Source organism: Tauraco erythrolophus, chromosome 5 (assembly GCF_009769465.1).
Source record: "Tauraco erythrolophus isolate bTauEry1 chromosome 5, bTauEry1.pri, whole genome shotgun sequence".
In the NCBI taxonomy this organism is placed as follows: domain Eukaryota; kingdom Metazoa; phylum Chordata; class Aves; order Musophagiformes; family Musophagidae; genus Tauraco; species Tauraco erythrolophus.
Window position 1 is genome coordinate 84592545 of NC_141469.1, and position 16844 is coordinate 84609388.

General features: G+C 44.5%; 1 protein-coding gene across 17 annotated transcripts in view; it reads right to left on the minus strand.

Annotated features, from left to right (window-relative positions):
- The window catches only part of ADGRL3 (adhesion G protein-coupled receptor L3), a 337188-nt gene extending 320641 nt beyond the window's left edge, over positions 1-16547 (minus strand). For 14 of the 17 annotated variants that reach the window (XM_086612148.1, XM_086612152.1, XM_086612151.1 and 11 more), the window contains exon 1: positions 15552-15757. In XM_086612148.1, coding sequence (XP_086468274.1) covers positions 15552-15742 — 191 coding nt within the window. In that variant the 5' untranslated portion in view covers positions 15743-15757. Of the gene's footprint in view, positions 1-15551; positions 15770-16534 lie in introns of those variants that run through there. The other 3 variants (XM_086612141.1, XM_086612143.1, XM_086612140.1) reach the window with 3 other exon arrangements.
- Positions 16548-16844: the final 297 nt, after the last annotated feature.

Here is a 16844-nt window from a genome sequence, read left to right on the forward strand (position 1 = left end):
CCGCGGTTGAGGAACATGGTTTAGGGACCCTGACAGTGCAGGGTGAATGGTTGGACTCGATGATCTTGAAGGTCTCTTCCAACCAGACGATTCTATGATTCTATGAACACGGACTTATCTGCTCCCGCTGGCAGAGTCACACACACGGCCCAACAAAAGCCAGGGGCTCCACCTCACTAAGAGCTGGGGAGACTGGAAGGATTGAACACAGCCACAGAACAAAAGCCTTGCAAAATATTAACTGAATTTCATAGCAGCTGGCTGTGCGACCCCAAAGAAATGCCCCTCTTCTCCAGTTATGTGACATCCCCCACCAAGGTACAGATTGCCTGTTCAGTGCCAAACCTGAGTGTGAAGAGAGCCCACCCATCTGCTTCCTGTTATAAAGCTGGTCATCGGAAGTCCTTGAAAATTGACTTTGATCACACAATGATCTTATTGCAGCCTTCCAGTACTTAAAGGGGACTACAGGAAAGCTGGAGAGGGACTTTTGACAAGGGCGTGTAGTGACAGGACAAGGGGCAATGGATTTAAACTGAAAGAGGGGAGATTTAGATTGGATATAAGGAAGAAATTTTTCACTCTGAGGGTGGTGAGGCACTGGCACAGGTTGCCCAGAGAAGTTGTGGCTGCCCCATCCCTGGAAGTGTTCAAGGCCAGGTTGGATGGGGCTTTGGGCAACCTGGTGTAGTGGAGGGTGTCCCTGCCCATGGCAGGGGGGTTGGAACGGGATGATCTTTGGAGGTGCCTTCCAACCCAAACCATTCTATGATTCTAAAATAGAAACTGCCTTCTCTGGTGGTGCTGTCCCCGTGGAAGGCATCTACTGGTGCAGCCACACAAGGGCTGGATTGAACACAGCAGACTCTCAGCACTGGCAAATCGGGGTGCTCCGACTGTAGCCAGCAAAGCACAGCTCATCCAGAGCAGTTAAGGACCTAGACTTCCACACAGTCTAATAAAAGTCATATTATGCAACCATATTAAAAAAAAAAAAAAGATAGAAGGATTACTTAGAAATAAGTAACAAGTTTCACAGTTACAGAGAAAACACAGGGATCACCTGGGAGCAAAAGGATGCTGAGAAGCTCCTAGGAAGAAAGAAAGAAAACAAACATCAGGTGTAAAGCCAGGAGAAAATAGAAAGTATTAAAGCAAGAGTTACAGCTTTTTCTGCTGTCTAATAATAAGATGATAATAAAGCAAAAAGCTTGGATAACATGGAAAAATTTAAGCGTTTGGAAGTCAAAGGCTAAATTTCTTGGGCGTATTATGGAGCCAGCTCCCTTGGACCCCTTTTGCCTACCACGCTCTTATGCACTGTGGGCAGACATATGACCGATATATATATATATAAAACATATATAATAAAAATATAGGAAAAAATATAGAATCATAGAATCATGGAATGGTTTGGGTTGGAAGGGACCTCAAAGATCATCTAGTTCCAAGCCCCTGCCATGGGCAGGGAAATCTTCCACTACACCAGGTTGCCCAAAGCCTCATCCAACCTGGCCTTGAACACTTTCAGGAATGGGGCATCCACAACTTCTCTGGGCATATATTATATATATCATATATAATATATATATTTATATGTATAATAAAACAATCTGGATTTGCTAGTATGCCGCAACACCTTTGCGGTCTTCTGGATGTTGACACTGGTTTTAATTCTCTGAAGGGATGGTGAGTTGCTTCTGCTTTCCTTCTTGATTTTCAATCAGTTCTACTCTTTGTGTACGTGAAAGGCAAGAATTGAGAAGTTTCCTCCTTAAAAAAGGCTGTCATTTGCTATTTTTCTGTGCACATGTTGCTGTACTTTCTAATATGCACATCCTTCTCGACATACATGTAGCCAACCTAGATGTATATACAAACACGCCAAATGTTGCACATTAAAGAAATGCATATATTTAAAACACCACACTGTATATGGTCTATTTTGGCAATAGCCATCTGGAAGAGGAAAAAAGCGTCAAAGAAATACTTAACGTAACCAAACTAGATTTTGTGCACTTCTGCCAACCAACAGAAAGAAAAATTTACTGACTACTCTTTGCTCTGCAAGCAACACAACCATTGCTGCCACACCTTTATCCACACAGAGACACCCAGGCTACAGCCTATGGCAACCAACTTCAGCAGAAGACCATCATGCTTCTCAGTAGGATTTTTAATGGATGCAGAAGACAGGACAGGCACGTTTTTATCACCGTTACAAAGGCAGTACCCCTGCAAATCTCAGTCTCTGCAAATTTTTTCTTTTCCCGGGCGGTCAAAACATTTTTGTACCATTTTGTTCCAGTTAAGCGGTCCCCTGGACCAGATCTGGATAACCAATGGCTGACGATGGCTGCTGCTGCAGCACAGGGATTTCAGAATTACCCAGCATTTACCCCAGGGCCTCATACAACTAAGCACTCCAGCCATTCCTGCTCCAAGTGCTAAGCATGTCTTTAAATTAACACAGCAGCCACCGTGGCTTTGCTTCTCCTCTAGGTGAGCAACACTGGACTGTGAGCAAAGCCCTGTCTATCCTACAGATTTCCTCCTTCCTATAACACCCTTAATAAAATTTGCAATATTCAAAAAGCGATGGACCCTTGAATTCCCATTCCTCTTTCACAGCTGCCTTGTTCCTGCTGCAACAGTGCAATGACATTATGCATGGAAACTCTGCTGAGAATTTCCTTCTTCATGGAGGAAGAGAAAATGCCCGACGTGCTCAGAATTTAAATCAGAACCAGAAGGGCTCTGATTCCATTTACACGTTATCAATACAGCACACATTTGAAAATCACATGGTACTTGCCAACCTTCAGGGTGTCCCCCCCGGGAGGAAGGGGATTAAGATGTAACCTTAGGTCAAAAGAGTCAGGATCTGCCGTACCATCACTGAGGAAACTAAATTCATGGTGGAGATGCTCAGCTGCTGAAATGCAAGGGAACACCAGAAGAAACTAACATGATTAAAAACCATGAATTAATTCTTTCACGCAGAAAAGCCCCAAAACACAGATTTGGCAGGAATACTCCTCGAACTCACTTATATATTCATTCATTCATCTTAGTGGCCACGCTCTACTTTGTGAATTATTCCTGATAATTCAAGCAGACACGTAAGAAAGTACCCAATTCTCACATATTTTAATACATATTCTAGAGTCTCAAAAATGAAAGTTTTTGAACTATGCATCCATTTCTATGTGTGCATATCTGCGTACATCTCCCAAGAAGACAGCTAAAAAAGGGAATATTTGTTTTTCATCTCTCAATTATGTTTTTTTTTTCCCCCTTAGTGAATTAATTCTGCTCCCAGTGAAGGGTGAGACAACAGAGCCTCTCAGAGCCCCGATTTTTGGCACCACCTCACTCCTACTTTGTGTTTGAGACTACTTCTCCTCTGACTGATTCTTCATTTGAATAAGCTTTCACTGAAGACTGTATCAGAACTGCAGCAAGCTAATCTTATTAAACCATACGAGTTTAAAACTCAGAGCTTGGTGTCAGGCAGGCTGTTTCCAAATTGGTATACTTAAGATCCAAATTAGATCATGAGCAAAATATTAAAAGGCACTAGAGCCTCCTAAGAGTGAATTTCCATTTCCAAAAGAAAATTCTGGACATTGGGAACCCAGGACTTGTGCCAGTTCAGTGAGAGTCAGGCTCCTGGCTGCAATGGGTGCTTTGAAGTGTTTTAAACCCTCAAGATTTAAGTTACAGAGAAAGGCTGTTAAGACACAAAGGAATTTACTTCATCTGTTGTCAATACGAGCACAAATACATGGGTCCTCCTAAAGGACACTTTAGTTACAGGAGGTTTCTCTTCCCATCCAAAGTCTGACAAAAACCACCTCTGGGGAACGCTGTGTCAAATTGGCACTGGATCTCTAAGCTGATGCAACAAGGTGCCTTTTAAAAGAAAGAAAATCTCCATCCTCTTCCTCTCTTCCCTCTTTATAGAGTACTTCTGGTTTTTAAATAATGGACAAGTCTTTATACCTTCAGTTTCACTTCAGGCACCTCTGTGCATCGAATATTGCAGTCATTAGAACGGAGGAAGTGATGACCAGGATGCGATCCACCCTTGGCTTGCAGTCAAGTAGGTGGCTGCTCAGTTCCCCTTAGCTCCCCTTGACTTCCAGCTACTTGGGGAGATGACCCACCAGTGCTTTTGCTGCCTGGACACCATCCAGGCCATGAAAAGGAAGTTTGTGGAGATCTCCTGGAACACTTCTACCTCCGCGCCGGCTTCAGGCAGCTCCTGCCATGTGCACGGCGTTACACATGCACCAAAGCGTCTTCTGGATCGCAGCCCGACGCGACAGGCATTAGCCTGCCTTGTCTGGTGCCTGGCTTTAACTCTTTACATCTAGCTACAAGTGCAACTAATCAAACGAAATTGATTTTCCAGAGCTCAGTCTAATCCACTGCACGGAAGGTGACCTACATTCTTTGCACGGGTGTAGAGTTAAGGGCTTTGGGCTTTTCTAAGGTGTCTTGGATATCAGGTGCCTGTGTTCAGCTGTCGGCAGCCTTGCCAGTAATTCAAAAGGATGCCAAGGAGCACTTCTGACACAGGCAGGTTTTAGAGGGATCCTAAATTCTCCCCTGCTCCTCCAAATATCAACAGCGAAGATTACTCATCTGCTTTCATACCTGCAATTCTCCATTATCACAGAATCACAGAACGGTTTGGGTTGGAAGGGACCTCAAAGATCATCTAGTTCCAACCCCCCTGCCATGGGCAGGGACACCCTCCACTACACCAGGTTGCCCAAAGCCTCATCCAACCTGGCCTTGAACACTTCCAGGGATGGGGCATCTACAACTTCTCTGGGCAACCTGTTCCAGTGCCTCACCATCCTCAGAGCGAAAAATCTCTTCCTTAGATCTAATCGAAATCTCCCCTCTTTCAGTTTAAAGCCATTGGCCCTTGTCCTGTCACTACACACCCTTGTAAAAAGTCCCTCTCCAGCTTTCCTGTAGCCCCTTTAGGTACTGGAAGGCTGCAATAAGATCACCCCAGAGCCTTCTCTTCTCCAGGCTGAACAGCTCCAACTCTCTCAGCCTGTCTCCATAGCAGAGGTGCTCCAGCCCTCGGATCATCTTCGTGGCCTCCTCTGGACCCGCTCCAGCAGCTCCATGCCCTTCTTGTGTTGGGAAATACTTGTTCTTGTGTTGTTGTTTCATTACCCATAGGAAAATCACTCGAAGTACCAACTTGAGCACACCTCCAGTCCACCAACATCCCTGATGAGAGCACAGTGCTCTGGTATGTATGACTCAGACCCCAGACACCTGCAACAAGCATTATACTTTTTCCAGAACTAACCTTGCTCCCTCCAACCTAATGGTTGCTTTTATATTTTACTCCACATATTTGCTACTATTAGCATCGAGGATCAAACTTTACTTTCCATCAGTGCTAGCTGGGCACCACTGTAATCATTTAAGTGGAACAATCTGTTCCAAGTGACCAAGAGAGCTAATAATTTATCATGAACAGAACAGGTGTTTGGGAGAAGGACGTAATTATATTTGTGTGTTTTGTAATACTCTTAAGTCAAATGGGACATTCTGCGTAATTCAAAGCCACTCGAGGAAAGGAGGAGAGGAAGTAGGCTTTCCAAAGAGAAATGGTCTCAAACTCTCAGCTTTAGCACAAACAATTTTTCTCTCCCTCCTCTGTCCTTTTGGTTTTGCTCAAAATAGTGCAAACCTTCAGCATTTGAGTAGGCTTCATGGGGTGGGGAAGTGCAAATAATAACAAAAAAATAACATCTTGCCTTTCTGTGGGTAGATGATGCAGCCTCAACTGGAATGCTGTACAGCCCATCTTGTCTCAAATGTGTCAATGCAGAATTAAAGGGTATTCAGGGAAAAAACAACGAGAACCTTCATACACTCAGAACAAAACCCCAAACAACTCCCCTAAGAAGAAATATTTGAAAGATTACAACTTTCTCCCTTGGAGAGCAGATAAGCTAGAAGCAACGTGACAAATGCATACGTGCTAATCAACAGAAATGGAAAAGGTAGCTTGGATGTCTCTGTCTTCACAGTTTAAGGAGGGATAGCAATGAAATTAAAACCTGACAAAAAGCAATCATTTTTCACACAAGCTATTATCCTGCTGGACTTAGAGTTCCTCGCAGTCATCATGAGCAGGGACTTGATAGGATTCAGGAAGGATTTGGCCATTTATGTGGACAGCAAGAATATCCAGCAATTGCAATTAACGCTAACAAAGAAAAACTAGAAAGAATATTAAAAATCTTGGACATTGGGGTGAAAGCCCATCTCTAACTATGAGGAATCAGGACGAAAAAAGGCACGGGGGTGGCAGAAACAGTCCCTGCCCACTAAGAGATGGCATGTCCTGCCTTCAGGCAGGCAGGACAGGGTATGGAACCACACCAGTGACTGTGTGGGGAAACCCTGTTCCCATTCTGGCATCTTTCCTTCTAGTCAGCTCCAAACCCTCCCTTCTTCCCTTGCATTAGTTTTATAGTTTCCTACAGTTCTCTTGCCCGTAACTCCATCTCCCATTCCTCACAGCGTCTCTGCAATAAAGTTTTTCCTTCTTTGTCACCAGCCCTACTCTGGGTAAAAGCACGTAATATACTGCCTACTACGCACTGCAACTCTCGGTAACCAACTGAATGCTGAGGCTGTAATTCAGTCCAGAGGCTCTACTACTGCCCATAAACTACTCGCTGTCTCCCAGTTTACGACATCAGCAGGACTCCAGCTGAATTAAGGTTTCTACTGTATATAACTGACACCAATGTATTATCTTATGCATAATGCATAGAAGATGGCTCTAATCATAAATTCCATATCCTGCCTTTCCTTTACGCCACAGATGTGGCCCAGCATCTCTTATGCACTCCGCTTACTGACACATAAAACCCCTCTCCTGAATCATAATGGCAGCAAAACCTTTCCCTGGGTCACTGCTTCCGATAAAAGCCATTCATTCCCTCTTTTCCCCAACAAGGTTGAAATCAACTTCAGCTCACCCCACTAACAAAACGCACACTTAAATTTAAGGACCATGTTGAACTGATGATCCAGGAACATTGGCTGTGTCAGTCCACATTTCTGACACTGGCAAGCAAATGATTTGTGCCTAACACCCATCTTTTGCCCGTTTTCATTTGGTATCAGCAGAGTGATCACACAAAATGCCAAGCTATGCTGTGGATGCCAAACTGCAAGTGTGCAAAGGTGAGTGAGGTCTGCAGAGAGCGTATCCAGCCCTGCGGAAAAGTACAGAAATCCCAGCCACGCACGCAGAGACGGAGTGGTATAAGCCAGCACTGGTTTTACACATCTTGGAATGAAATATGGAGTTCCAGCTCTGAAGATTCCACAAATGATGCAGTCAAAAATGTGCTGAATGAAAGCTTCGAAATATCCTGGAGAAAGACAATCCCCTGTGTACAAACCCAATTTTGACCTCAGGCACAGACTAACTGAGCTCTTTTGTACAAGAAGAAAGAAAAAAGCATAAGAAACTGATATGGATGCACTACTTCAAAGTCATCTTACTTCACAGCCCTTTAGCCATTATTTCTAGCCAGAAGACTAACCGGAGAAGGAGCATGCATGTATCTTTCTACTCAAACCAAATTATTTATTTACAAGGGTGTGTAGTGACAGGACAAGGGGCAATGGCTTCAAACTGAAAGAGGGCAGATTTAGATTGGATCTAAGGAAGAAATTCTTCACTCTGAGGGTGCTGAGGCACTGGCACAGGTTGCCCAGAGAAGCTGTGGCTGCCCCATCCCTGGGAGTGTTCAAGGCCAGGTTGGATGAGGCTTTGGGCAACCTGGTGTAGTGGAGGGTGTCCCTGGCCGTGGCAGGGGGGTTGGAACTAGATGACCTTTGAGGTCCCTTCCAACCCAAACCATTCCATGATTCTACGATTTCTTTGTTATCTTAAGATTGTGTAAGTCCATGGGCAGCATGCAGATGCTTGACTTTAAACTCTGCTCTTCGGGCACCCTGGATAATGCTTTTCATGGTATAAAACCTGTTTCAGCAAAAGCAGAGAACAATACCCGAGGGTCTAGAGCTCCATCTTCCCTGATCACCCCCCTTGCGGTCACAGGAAGGCTTTCTATGTGCTTGCACCCACCTGCTGCAACGTGGCAATAAATGCAGCACACGTTTCCACCGGTGGACACCGCTGTCAGCAACATCTCCATCTTTGCTCAACACTTCCTCCCCGGGTACAAATTAGTAGCTGCTGTTCTCAACAAGCCTTAAACGTTCAGAAAAAAACAGATGACAGGAGCATGTTTCACGTAGGTCTTCTCCCACTGGCAAAAGCTACACACAGCAGGCTGCCAAGGGCTGGCCAGTCCCTTCCCTCTGGCAGGCTGGAGCTGACCACTTTCACACCAGTCAAATAACAGATGGAGCAATAAACCTGGATTTTCCCTGCATAGTTTTCAGCACATCAAGTGTTCAGCACTTCTGAGGCCACTTCGAGACATGATTTATCCAAGAGATTATCCCATGTCTTCTCTTTGTCAGTTAAGGCCAAGTGAGGGCGCAAAAAGAATTAAATGAAACAAAACAAAATAGCTGGTAAACTGAAACGGTCTTAGAAAACAGCAGTGATGAATTCCTCCAGCTTCCTCCAGCCTGTGCGCTTCAAGGACGCCTTTCCCCTTGGCCACGGAGGCCACCAGTTGCACGTTGCTTTCTCAGCTCAAGCCTGGAAGTTCTCAAACGACAGCACATTGGAGCTGCATGCTAACAGCAACCAAAAACCAGCAGCTACAGCACAACGCCACCGTCTTTTTATTTATTTATTTATTTAGAGTGGGGTGGTTTACAGCTGGCCACGGCTACCAACTGGTACTTGGGGAAACCTAAAGCATTACTTTTGATCTACAGAGCCTTCCGCAGTTTGGAACATAATTACCTTCAGAAACTACTGCCTCCTCATCTGTTACCATGGCAGCTGCAATCAGCTGAGATGCTTGGGCTGACAAGTCCTGATTTACTAGGGTACCAGGGCAATTCCAGGGGGCTGTCGCTTTCAGAATTTACTCCTCTGCTTGGGTCTGGAAGCAGTTTCAGGAAAGGAAGAGGTAGGATAAATTACAGCTGGAAAGTAGCGACCTTTTTTCCGAGTGATTCAACAGCTCAGTGCACACTGCTCCACTGGCACTTACTGGGCTTGGGTTTTTTCCCTCTCTCATGACAGTGTACGTGCTCTTGTCCCAGGGTCAAGGTGCAGATAAGATTAGCAGACTTTGCTTCATTATTTTTTTCTTTTCTTTTTTTTTTTTCTTTCATTTTAAAATATCTTCCCGCACGGTGAGAAAACAGATTGTTTAACCAAGTAGTGAAGCTTGTTTTCTAGTCTTCAAAATCAGAATCCAGGGAATGCGAGCTTCAGTATTCCCTGTTCATTTTTACTGGTTACAGAACCTATCGTTTAACTGAAACCTTAGTATTTTTCCACATTGATGCTTTTCATGGGGTGATCTCAAAGCACCAGACTTAGGCTTCCCAGAAAGACAAAAGCCTGGCTTCCCATTGCAACACTCAGTCCTCCAAAAAGGCACTTCCCACGCCACCTGTGTGATAACAAATTTAGAAAAACGAGTCGTATCTTGGCAATCTTCACAAAACGTGCTCAGGATGGAGGGGAAGGCGGAAGGGTTCCTACCAAACCTGCTCATTCAGTCCTGCTGACAGCCTCGTCACTACAGAGCCTCGAGGTCTGCAGCTCTCCTCGTCCTGCACATCCTCCCCACGTGCACCGGGACAAGCTACTTACTCTAAAAGACTCCACAAGAACATCTCAAAATTGGTATGATCCAAACTAGTGGCCACTTTATGAATGATTACCGTGAATTATCCTATCTGTAAAACACAGATAACCCTGCCTCTTCATTTCCCAACGCAAGAGCAGTTCACTGGCATTTGAGAAGTGTTTTGGAAATCACAGGTGCTGATTGCATCAATAACAGCGCACCATGAGATGCGATATTATTACAATAATAATGGCACTCGTTTCGGACTCCTGCATTTTTCAGGTCATCAACCAAAAACATTAACAAAACACAGCCCTTCAGGAGATGAAAAATCTTTGCAGTGTAATGCAAGCTGGTTCATACAATTGCTTTCTTCTCAGCCACCCTGCACAAAGTGCCTGCAGCCGTCCTTCTCACTACCAGGAGAGCTGTGAGTGTTCTTTCTCACATAAAAGGATCAGGCCCTCTGATGAAACTAAAAGGAAATCTGAGAATGTTAAGCAGCTGACAACCGTCTTACGCTCTTAATTGCACTTGTTTGGTGGTGGTTTTTTGTTTGTTTGGGCTTTGGGTTGGTTTTTTTAACTCTAGGTCTTGACCTGCAGGCTTCATCAATGATGCCAACAATGAAACCAGTGACAAACCACGCAGATTAGACTCAAGTCTAAAGGAAACTAGCTCAGCTAAGCAACTGCAGCCCAGGAGGGCATCTAGTATGCCCCAGCTGTGCCTCCCACGGAGCTACTAGTGTCATGGTCTTACCCAGCTGGCAACCAAACACCATGCAGCTGCTTGCTCACTCTCCACCACTTCTGGGGAATCACAGAATCCCAGAATGTCAGGGATTGGAAGGGACCTCAAAGGATCATGTAGTCCAATCCCCCTGCCGGAGCAGGACCACCTAGATCAGATCACACAAGAACACGTCCAGGCGGGTTTGGAACATCTCCAGAGGAGACTCCACAGCCTCTCTGGGCAGCCTGTTCCAGTGTTCTGGTCCCCTTACTGGGAAGAAGTTCTTCCTCATGTTTAAGCGGAACCTCCTGTGTTCCAGCTGAGATCCATTTCCCCTTGTCTTATCGTTGGGTGCCACTGAGAAGAATGGGGAAAGAATTAGAGAGGAAAAGGGAAGGAGATATATGGCTTGAGATAAGAACAATTTAATAATTCAAATAAAATAAAAGCAATAATGAGAAAAATAATAATTAAAATTATCACATCTAAAAACGATAATAATATATACAAATAAGTGATGCACAGCATAATTACTCACCACCCACTGACCAATGCCCAACCCATCCTGGCTAATGATCCCAAAACAGAGAAATCCCAGAATGGCAATTCCAGAAGATGTGGCTACACATCCTTGGCTAGAGGATTCACAGTTTCCTTGTCCTGGGAGCAGCGGGAAGCTCTGGGCAAGAGGTGTTTTCCCTGCGGGACACAAGATGGGCTCAGTGCTCCCTTCAGGGGAGAAGGGAGGAGGGAGCGGAGCAGCTTTCAGCCCTCATCCCCAAGCCAGAAGTGGCAAGAGTGGCACAGAAGAGTTCCAAAATGTTCTACGGTGGCGAAAGGCAAAAGCTGCCCCCTTTGCAATCTGAGCTCTGCGAGTTGCTGAGAGATATAACAGAGCTCCCCAGCAAGAGCTTTCCACGTTTTCTACCTTCCAAATTCTGGAAACGCAGAAGGAATTTTGGTTTGATTTTGGGAACGGTTGCTAAGACCTGTGAACATTTCTCCCCTGGCTCCTCTGTTACAGCTACTGTTTTTATTATTCCATCCTTCCTTTCCTTCCTTCAGCTTAAGAGTAGCAGAGAACCATTGGGGCAGACAGGGACAACAGTAAAACAGACTGTTTCACGTTATGAAGTTACACGCAAAGGTGGCATCGACAGCACACGGTTCTGCAAACCTACATGCAAAACCTGATCCACCCATCTTCTTTCCATTGGCTTCAACCCAGGAAAGGAGATGCCCCATCCCTGGAAGTGTTCAAGGCCAGGTTGGATGAGGCTTTGGGCAACCTGGTGTAGTGGAAGGTGTCCCTGCCCATGGCAGGGGGGTTGGAACTAGATGATCTTGGAGGTTCCTTCCAACCCAAACCATTTTATGATTCTGTGATTTTATAAGTCCATGGGCAGGTACCCACAACAGTTAAGCAGATGCCTGAAAAAGAAGCACATGCTGGCATATTGCCTGAATCAAAGAGGAGACAACCAAACGTTTAATTCCCCTGCCTGCGTTGAAGCCTTAAATTTGTGCGGCACTTTTACGAGGTGACTAGCTCCACTGACTTGTAGTGAAACCACCAGCACGGAAAAAGTAATCCAGAGATTTTGTCTTTCAGAGCTGGGCATTTCCTTGGTGGAAAGCATTCACAGGAAATTCAAGAGACCACGCTGAAAACGATTTTTTTTTTTCTTAAGGCTGTTTCTTAATAGACTGAACAGCAGTGTTAGCAGCATAAAAACAAAGGCAACTCTGATGGGAACAGGAGGCTGCTTTTCCCTATTGTCCGTAGAGAACCCCAGCTGTCTGAATGGACGATATGCTAATTTTGTGGCACAGTTGCTCAAGGGAGGACATAGCTAAGTCTCCCATGGTACAGTGCACACAGCTTACAATGGGCATGGTTAGCATTAATTGTTTGTTACAGCCCTTGAAAAGACATTTCTCCAAAGCAAACATGCTACGAAATACATTTTTCTCTCATCATATCAGAAGAACTTCAGTCCATAAAGCACCCTTGCTGAGCTTTCTGGGCAGCTGCTGCTCGAATGCTTGAAGGAAGAGCTGGCAAGTTGAAAACCAAAATAGGCCACAGAGACTTAATTTCCTATAAAATAGCTCCCTACAAGCTGTTTAAATGTTCTTTACTTAGAGCAATATTCCGAAGATTTTCAGGGCGATGCTCGCAGTAAGAACTCCTTGTGGTCCCTCTGCTCAGGGGGCTCCAAAAACACACCACCACATTTATGCCTTTCTCTTTCAAAACTACCCCATGTACTCGTCTGCAAAATTAATTTAAATAAACATAGAGAAGAAAGGAACACCCCAGCTCCATTTTATTTTTTTGGGGGAGGGAAGGTGGGCTAGGGGACCAATCACTAGTATCTACCATAAATCTTCTCACCCACAGCCTCAGCTCACGTACTGACATCATCTCTGCCCCACATGGACTTTTCTTCCCACCTTTCCCTCTCCCCCTCCCACAGCCATGCCATAACGTGTCCAAGTCGACTGCACAGTGCTGCCCATTTAAAACTGCCAGCAGTCAGACAACTTATCCCAAAACCTCCAAGGGGACTGCGTGTTTATGAATGCAATGATTAATTAATGCATAATAAGCATGCACTGCACATGGTGTTTTTCTTTCCATGTGCAGACAGCTGCCATTTCCACGTGGGTTCCACTGCCACGAGGACCTTTAGTTCCCAGTAGCTGCTCCGCCACCCTGCAGCGTTAGCAAAGACAAGCTCATTGTATCAAAGCCTGCATTCACCTGCTGAACCACCCCAAAACTGCTGAATGGATTAATTTGGGAGGCAGAGGCTTTCAGAAGATAACGCCATAGTTAGTGCCACAACTACTAGGCTGTCACAATTTTCCTTTTAAACTACTTTTTTTCAGAGGCTCAGCTATAAGGAGATGTGAGCTGGCAGGCTGGTTTGCATCTCAAGAACGTGTTTCATTTTAATGGTTTTATTTTTGAATTGTTTCAACTCTTTGAATTAATGGAGAATAAAAAAAAGAACTGAGACTGCCATAAAAGTGCAAAGTAGATTATTTTTCCCCTTTTTAACCTGCCTTTTAGCTAGAACCAGGTTATATTTATTTTCAAGAAACTCGATAGTACCTAATTAATAACACTATTGCATACTTCTTCATGAAAATTGATCATGGAATGGCTTAAATGGAAAGAGCCACCACTCTTTCCTGAGCCTTCTCACTGACAAACAGCATCAGGCAAGGTGCCACAGATATTAATATCCAGTCAGTAGGGATTTGCTTTTCCCTTGCAAGAAATTTGCCCCTCGGTGGCCATCCTCTACAGCACCACTTTCTGCCCAAAAGGGAAAACAAGAGATGCTTTGCCCAAGAGATGCCCTTCCCTGCTAACTCTCTGCTAAGCCATTTGAGCCCACAGTGCTGATACCTGGAGCCCAGTAAGGGAGGTGAGTTTTCATCCCAGCACCGTGGGCACGCAGCATGATTACATGCCCTCCCTGAGCAAAGGGCTGTGTTTATTGCAGACTTGCTACACATGGGAACTGCATTTGGCTTGGAAGCTAGAGCCTAGAGGATGCTACCACGTTGATATATAAAAATACTAATATTTTGTACTCTCTAACAGCCCACAAAGGGGATGACATGGTTTTATTCTGCCAATATGCAGAGGATTAAGGGTTTCTGCTTGAAGCTACTAACAACCTGAACAGAAGAATTACAGTAATTCCACTAAAACCATGCCGAATCCAAGGAACTGGCTGGTGGCACATTGTTACCCTTTCCGCTTGTCTCGAAAACGTAACCAGCACAATCCCACAAACAAGACTTCCACCAGCCAGACGAGGAGGTTCAACTTAAACAACGGGCTCACAGGAGCCATACGCAGTGACGAGGACATTTTTCACGAGACCTCCCAGCATTTTGAGATCTAACTCCTTGACCTGGAGCAATTCTAAAGGGAGCTCTAAAATAGCCATTAGCATGCCAAATATAGATGAAATTCACGTTTTCTTTTCTGTTGTTGACACAACTCCGTTTTCAGTGCCAAGCGCCTCGCAGCAAACAATAGCAAGACACTCTGTTTTAATAAACTTGCACTGCTTTAGCCGTTAGGTCACCATGCAAACACTGTTGTCATGACTTCAACTGGCAACACTTTGCCTATAACAATACCATTATTAATACCCTGAAATATTAATTTCTATTACTATTTACTTAACAGCCAAACGTACTGAGTAATTATTCACGTGTCGTTATTAGGAGAAAGGTACTGAATGCAATTACATGTCAAGAGCTGTGACTTATGAATCCTTCCCCACAACACCTCTTATGCCAGAAAATACCCTGAAAAATTCAGCAACAGTTAAAGGATTTCCATAACCAGATATCTCTAGCTTGGAATAAACTAATAGGCTCTGGCTCCGCAGTACAGGAGTCTATCTACACGGTGTGTATTTCAATTACCATTTCCAGTTGCAGTAGCCACGCTTAACAGCTATTATACAGAAATTTAGCAAGTCTTCTGCAAAACTAATGTGAATGTGAGATGTGAATCCTTGACTGGGAATTCAGATCGTCCCTAAAACTAAGCCTGGCAACGCAATGAATGATGGAGACTTCTCTTTGTATTTTGAAAAACGTAAATGTTATTCCGAACATTAAATATTAACTGTTTAAAGAAGATTATTTGCCATCTGTTGGAACACAGCACAAAAACCAGGGAACGTGCATTCGAGAAAGACTTCAACTCATATGTTCATTAAGAGCCTTGATATTTAGGTATCTCAGAGACAAAATTGGGATGCAGTGAGTAGCAAGACGACTGCTCAGTAATACTTACAGCAATTGTTATTTATACTGCGTGATGCTCACCCAACTGTGTTAAACCCACAGTTTAGCAGCGATAGCTGTAATTCTGTGCGCAGACACACGCACTAAGCACCTGCATTTTCTCATGCAAACACACACGCAAATTGGTGTGTACATACCGGATTAAAAAACCAACAGTCAGCAAACAAGGAATATTAAATACTATACCTTTGAGTCATAATCTTATAGGCATCTGGCAGATAACAGCGGATATTCTCCATCTGAGCAGGATCAGAGTCACAGATTTTATCGTCGGTCCTCCCATAGTTGGCACTTTCGATCATGATGACATCTGTTCCCGGGCAGCGGAGCTCGATGGGGTAACTCTCGCAGGACAGCTCCCGTCGGACCACAGCCATGGGGACCGGGGCACGGCTGAAAGCTGCGAGGATTAACACAGAAACACAGCAAACATTTACTTTCCACGCTGAGTCGAGGATGAAAAGCGGAACGACGTTTAGCAGCAGGGCTTATCCACACGCCGTGCCGAGACGGTTTCGGTACCACTGAGGTACGGGCTGCAGAAACAGAGCCCGATGCCCAGCTCGCTGGCTGCCCAGAGGAATCACTTCTCCACTTAGCAACTTGATTTTCTCATCTCAGAAATAAGCTAACAATCCCTTTCACACAGGGCTTTAGTAATTCCCTCTGAAAGAGGTAAATAGCAACCGTGGCATTGCTATTACTAGTACTTACCGGGTAAAAGACTTTGATATATAAAATTACAGTCCTATGTTGTACCTGATCAACCAGGATATATAAAATTACAGTCCTGTGTTGTACCTGATCAACCAGGGGAAATGTTCTGACAACGAGCAACCCAAGCACGAGGATCCCACCTGCTCAGCGAGATTGCATCTGTCCTAGTGCAGATGTAATAACATCTGTATTGCTCCTGGTCCTTTTCGTGGCCCTTAGAAAAAGGAAGCCTAATGGTTTTTGCTGTAGCCTGCAGCATGCCGGGGGATGGCCTGCAGGTTCTGGCAACCATCCCAAAGGCTGGGCCCTGCAGTGATATTTTCCATGGAAAGGGCAATATATGGGATACTGGGTGATTAAAGTTCAGTGTCAGCTTTGCCTCAGATCTGCCTGGATGATCAATACTGGCACACACTTGTAAAGTTAATTTAAAGAGCTCTCAGAAATCTTACCTGTTTTAAAAGATATCCAGGCTATAGTTTGCAAAAGAAAAAAAGAAACATGCTTTGAGATGCCTTGAAAACAAATCCCTAAAGTATTAGTAAATAAACACACATGACAACAAGCAACAATATTTCCCATCTTTACAGACTCTTTGATCCAATGAGCTTCAAAAGCTTGAAAAACATGAATGCATTAATCCCCCAAATATCCATATGAAGTAGCTATGCATTGTCATTCTTGTCTCAGCCACAGAAGGGTTATGCAGCTTCCAGAAGATCTCATGGGAAATCCACAGCGAAGCTGGGAACCGAATACTTG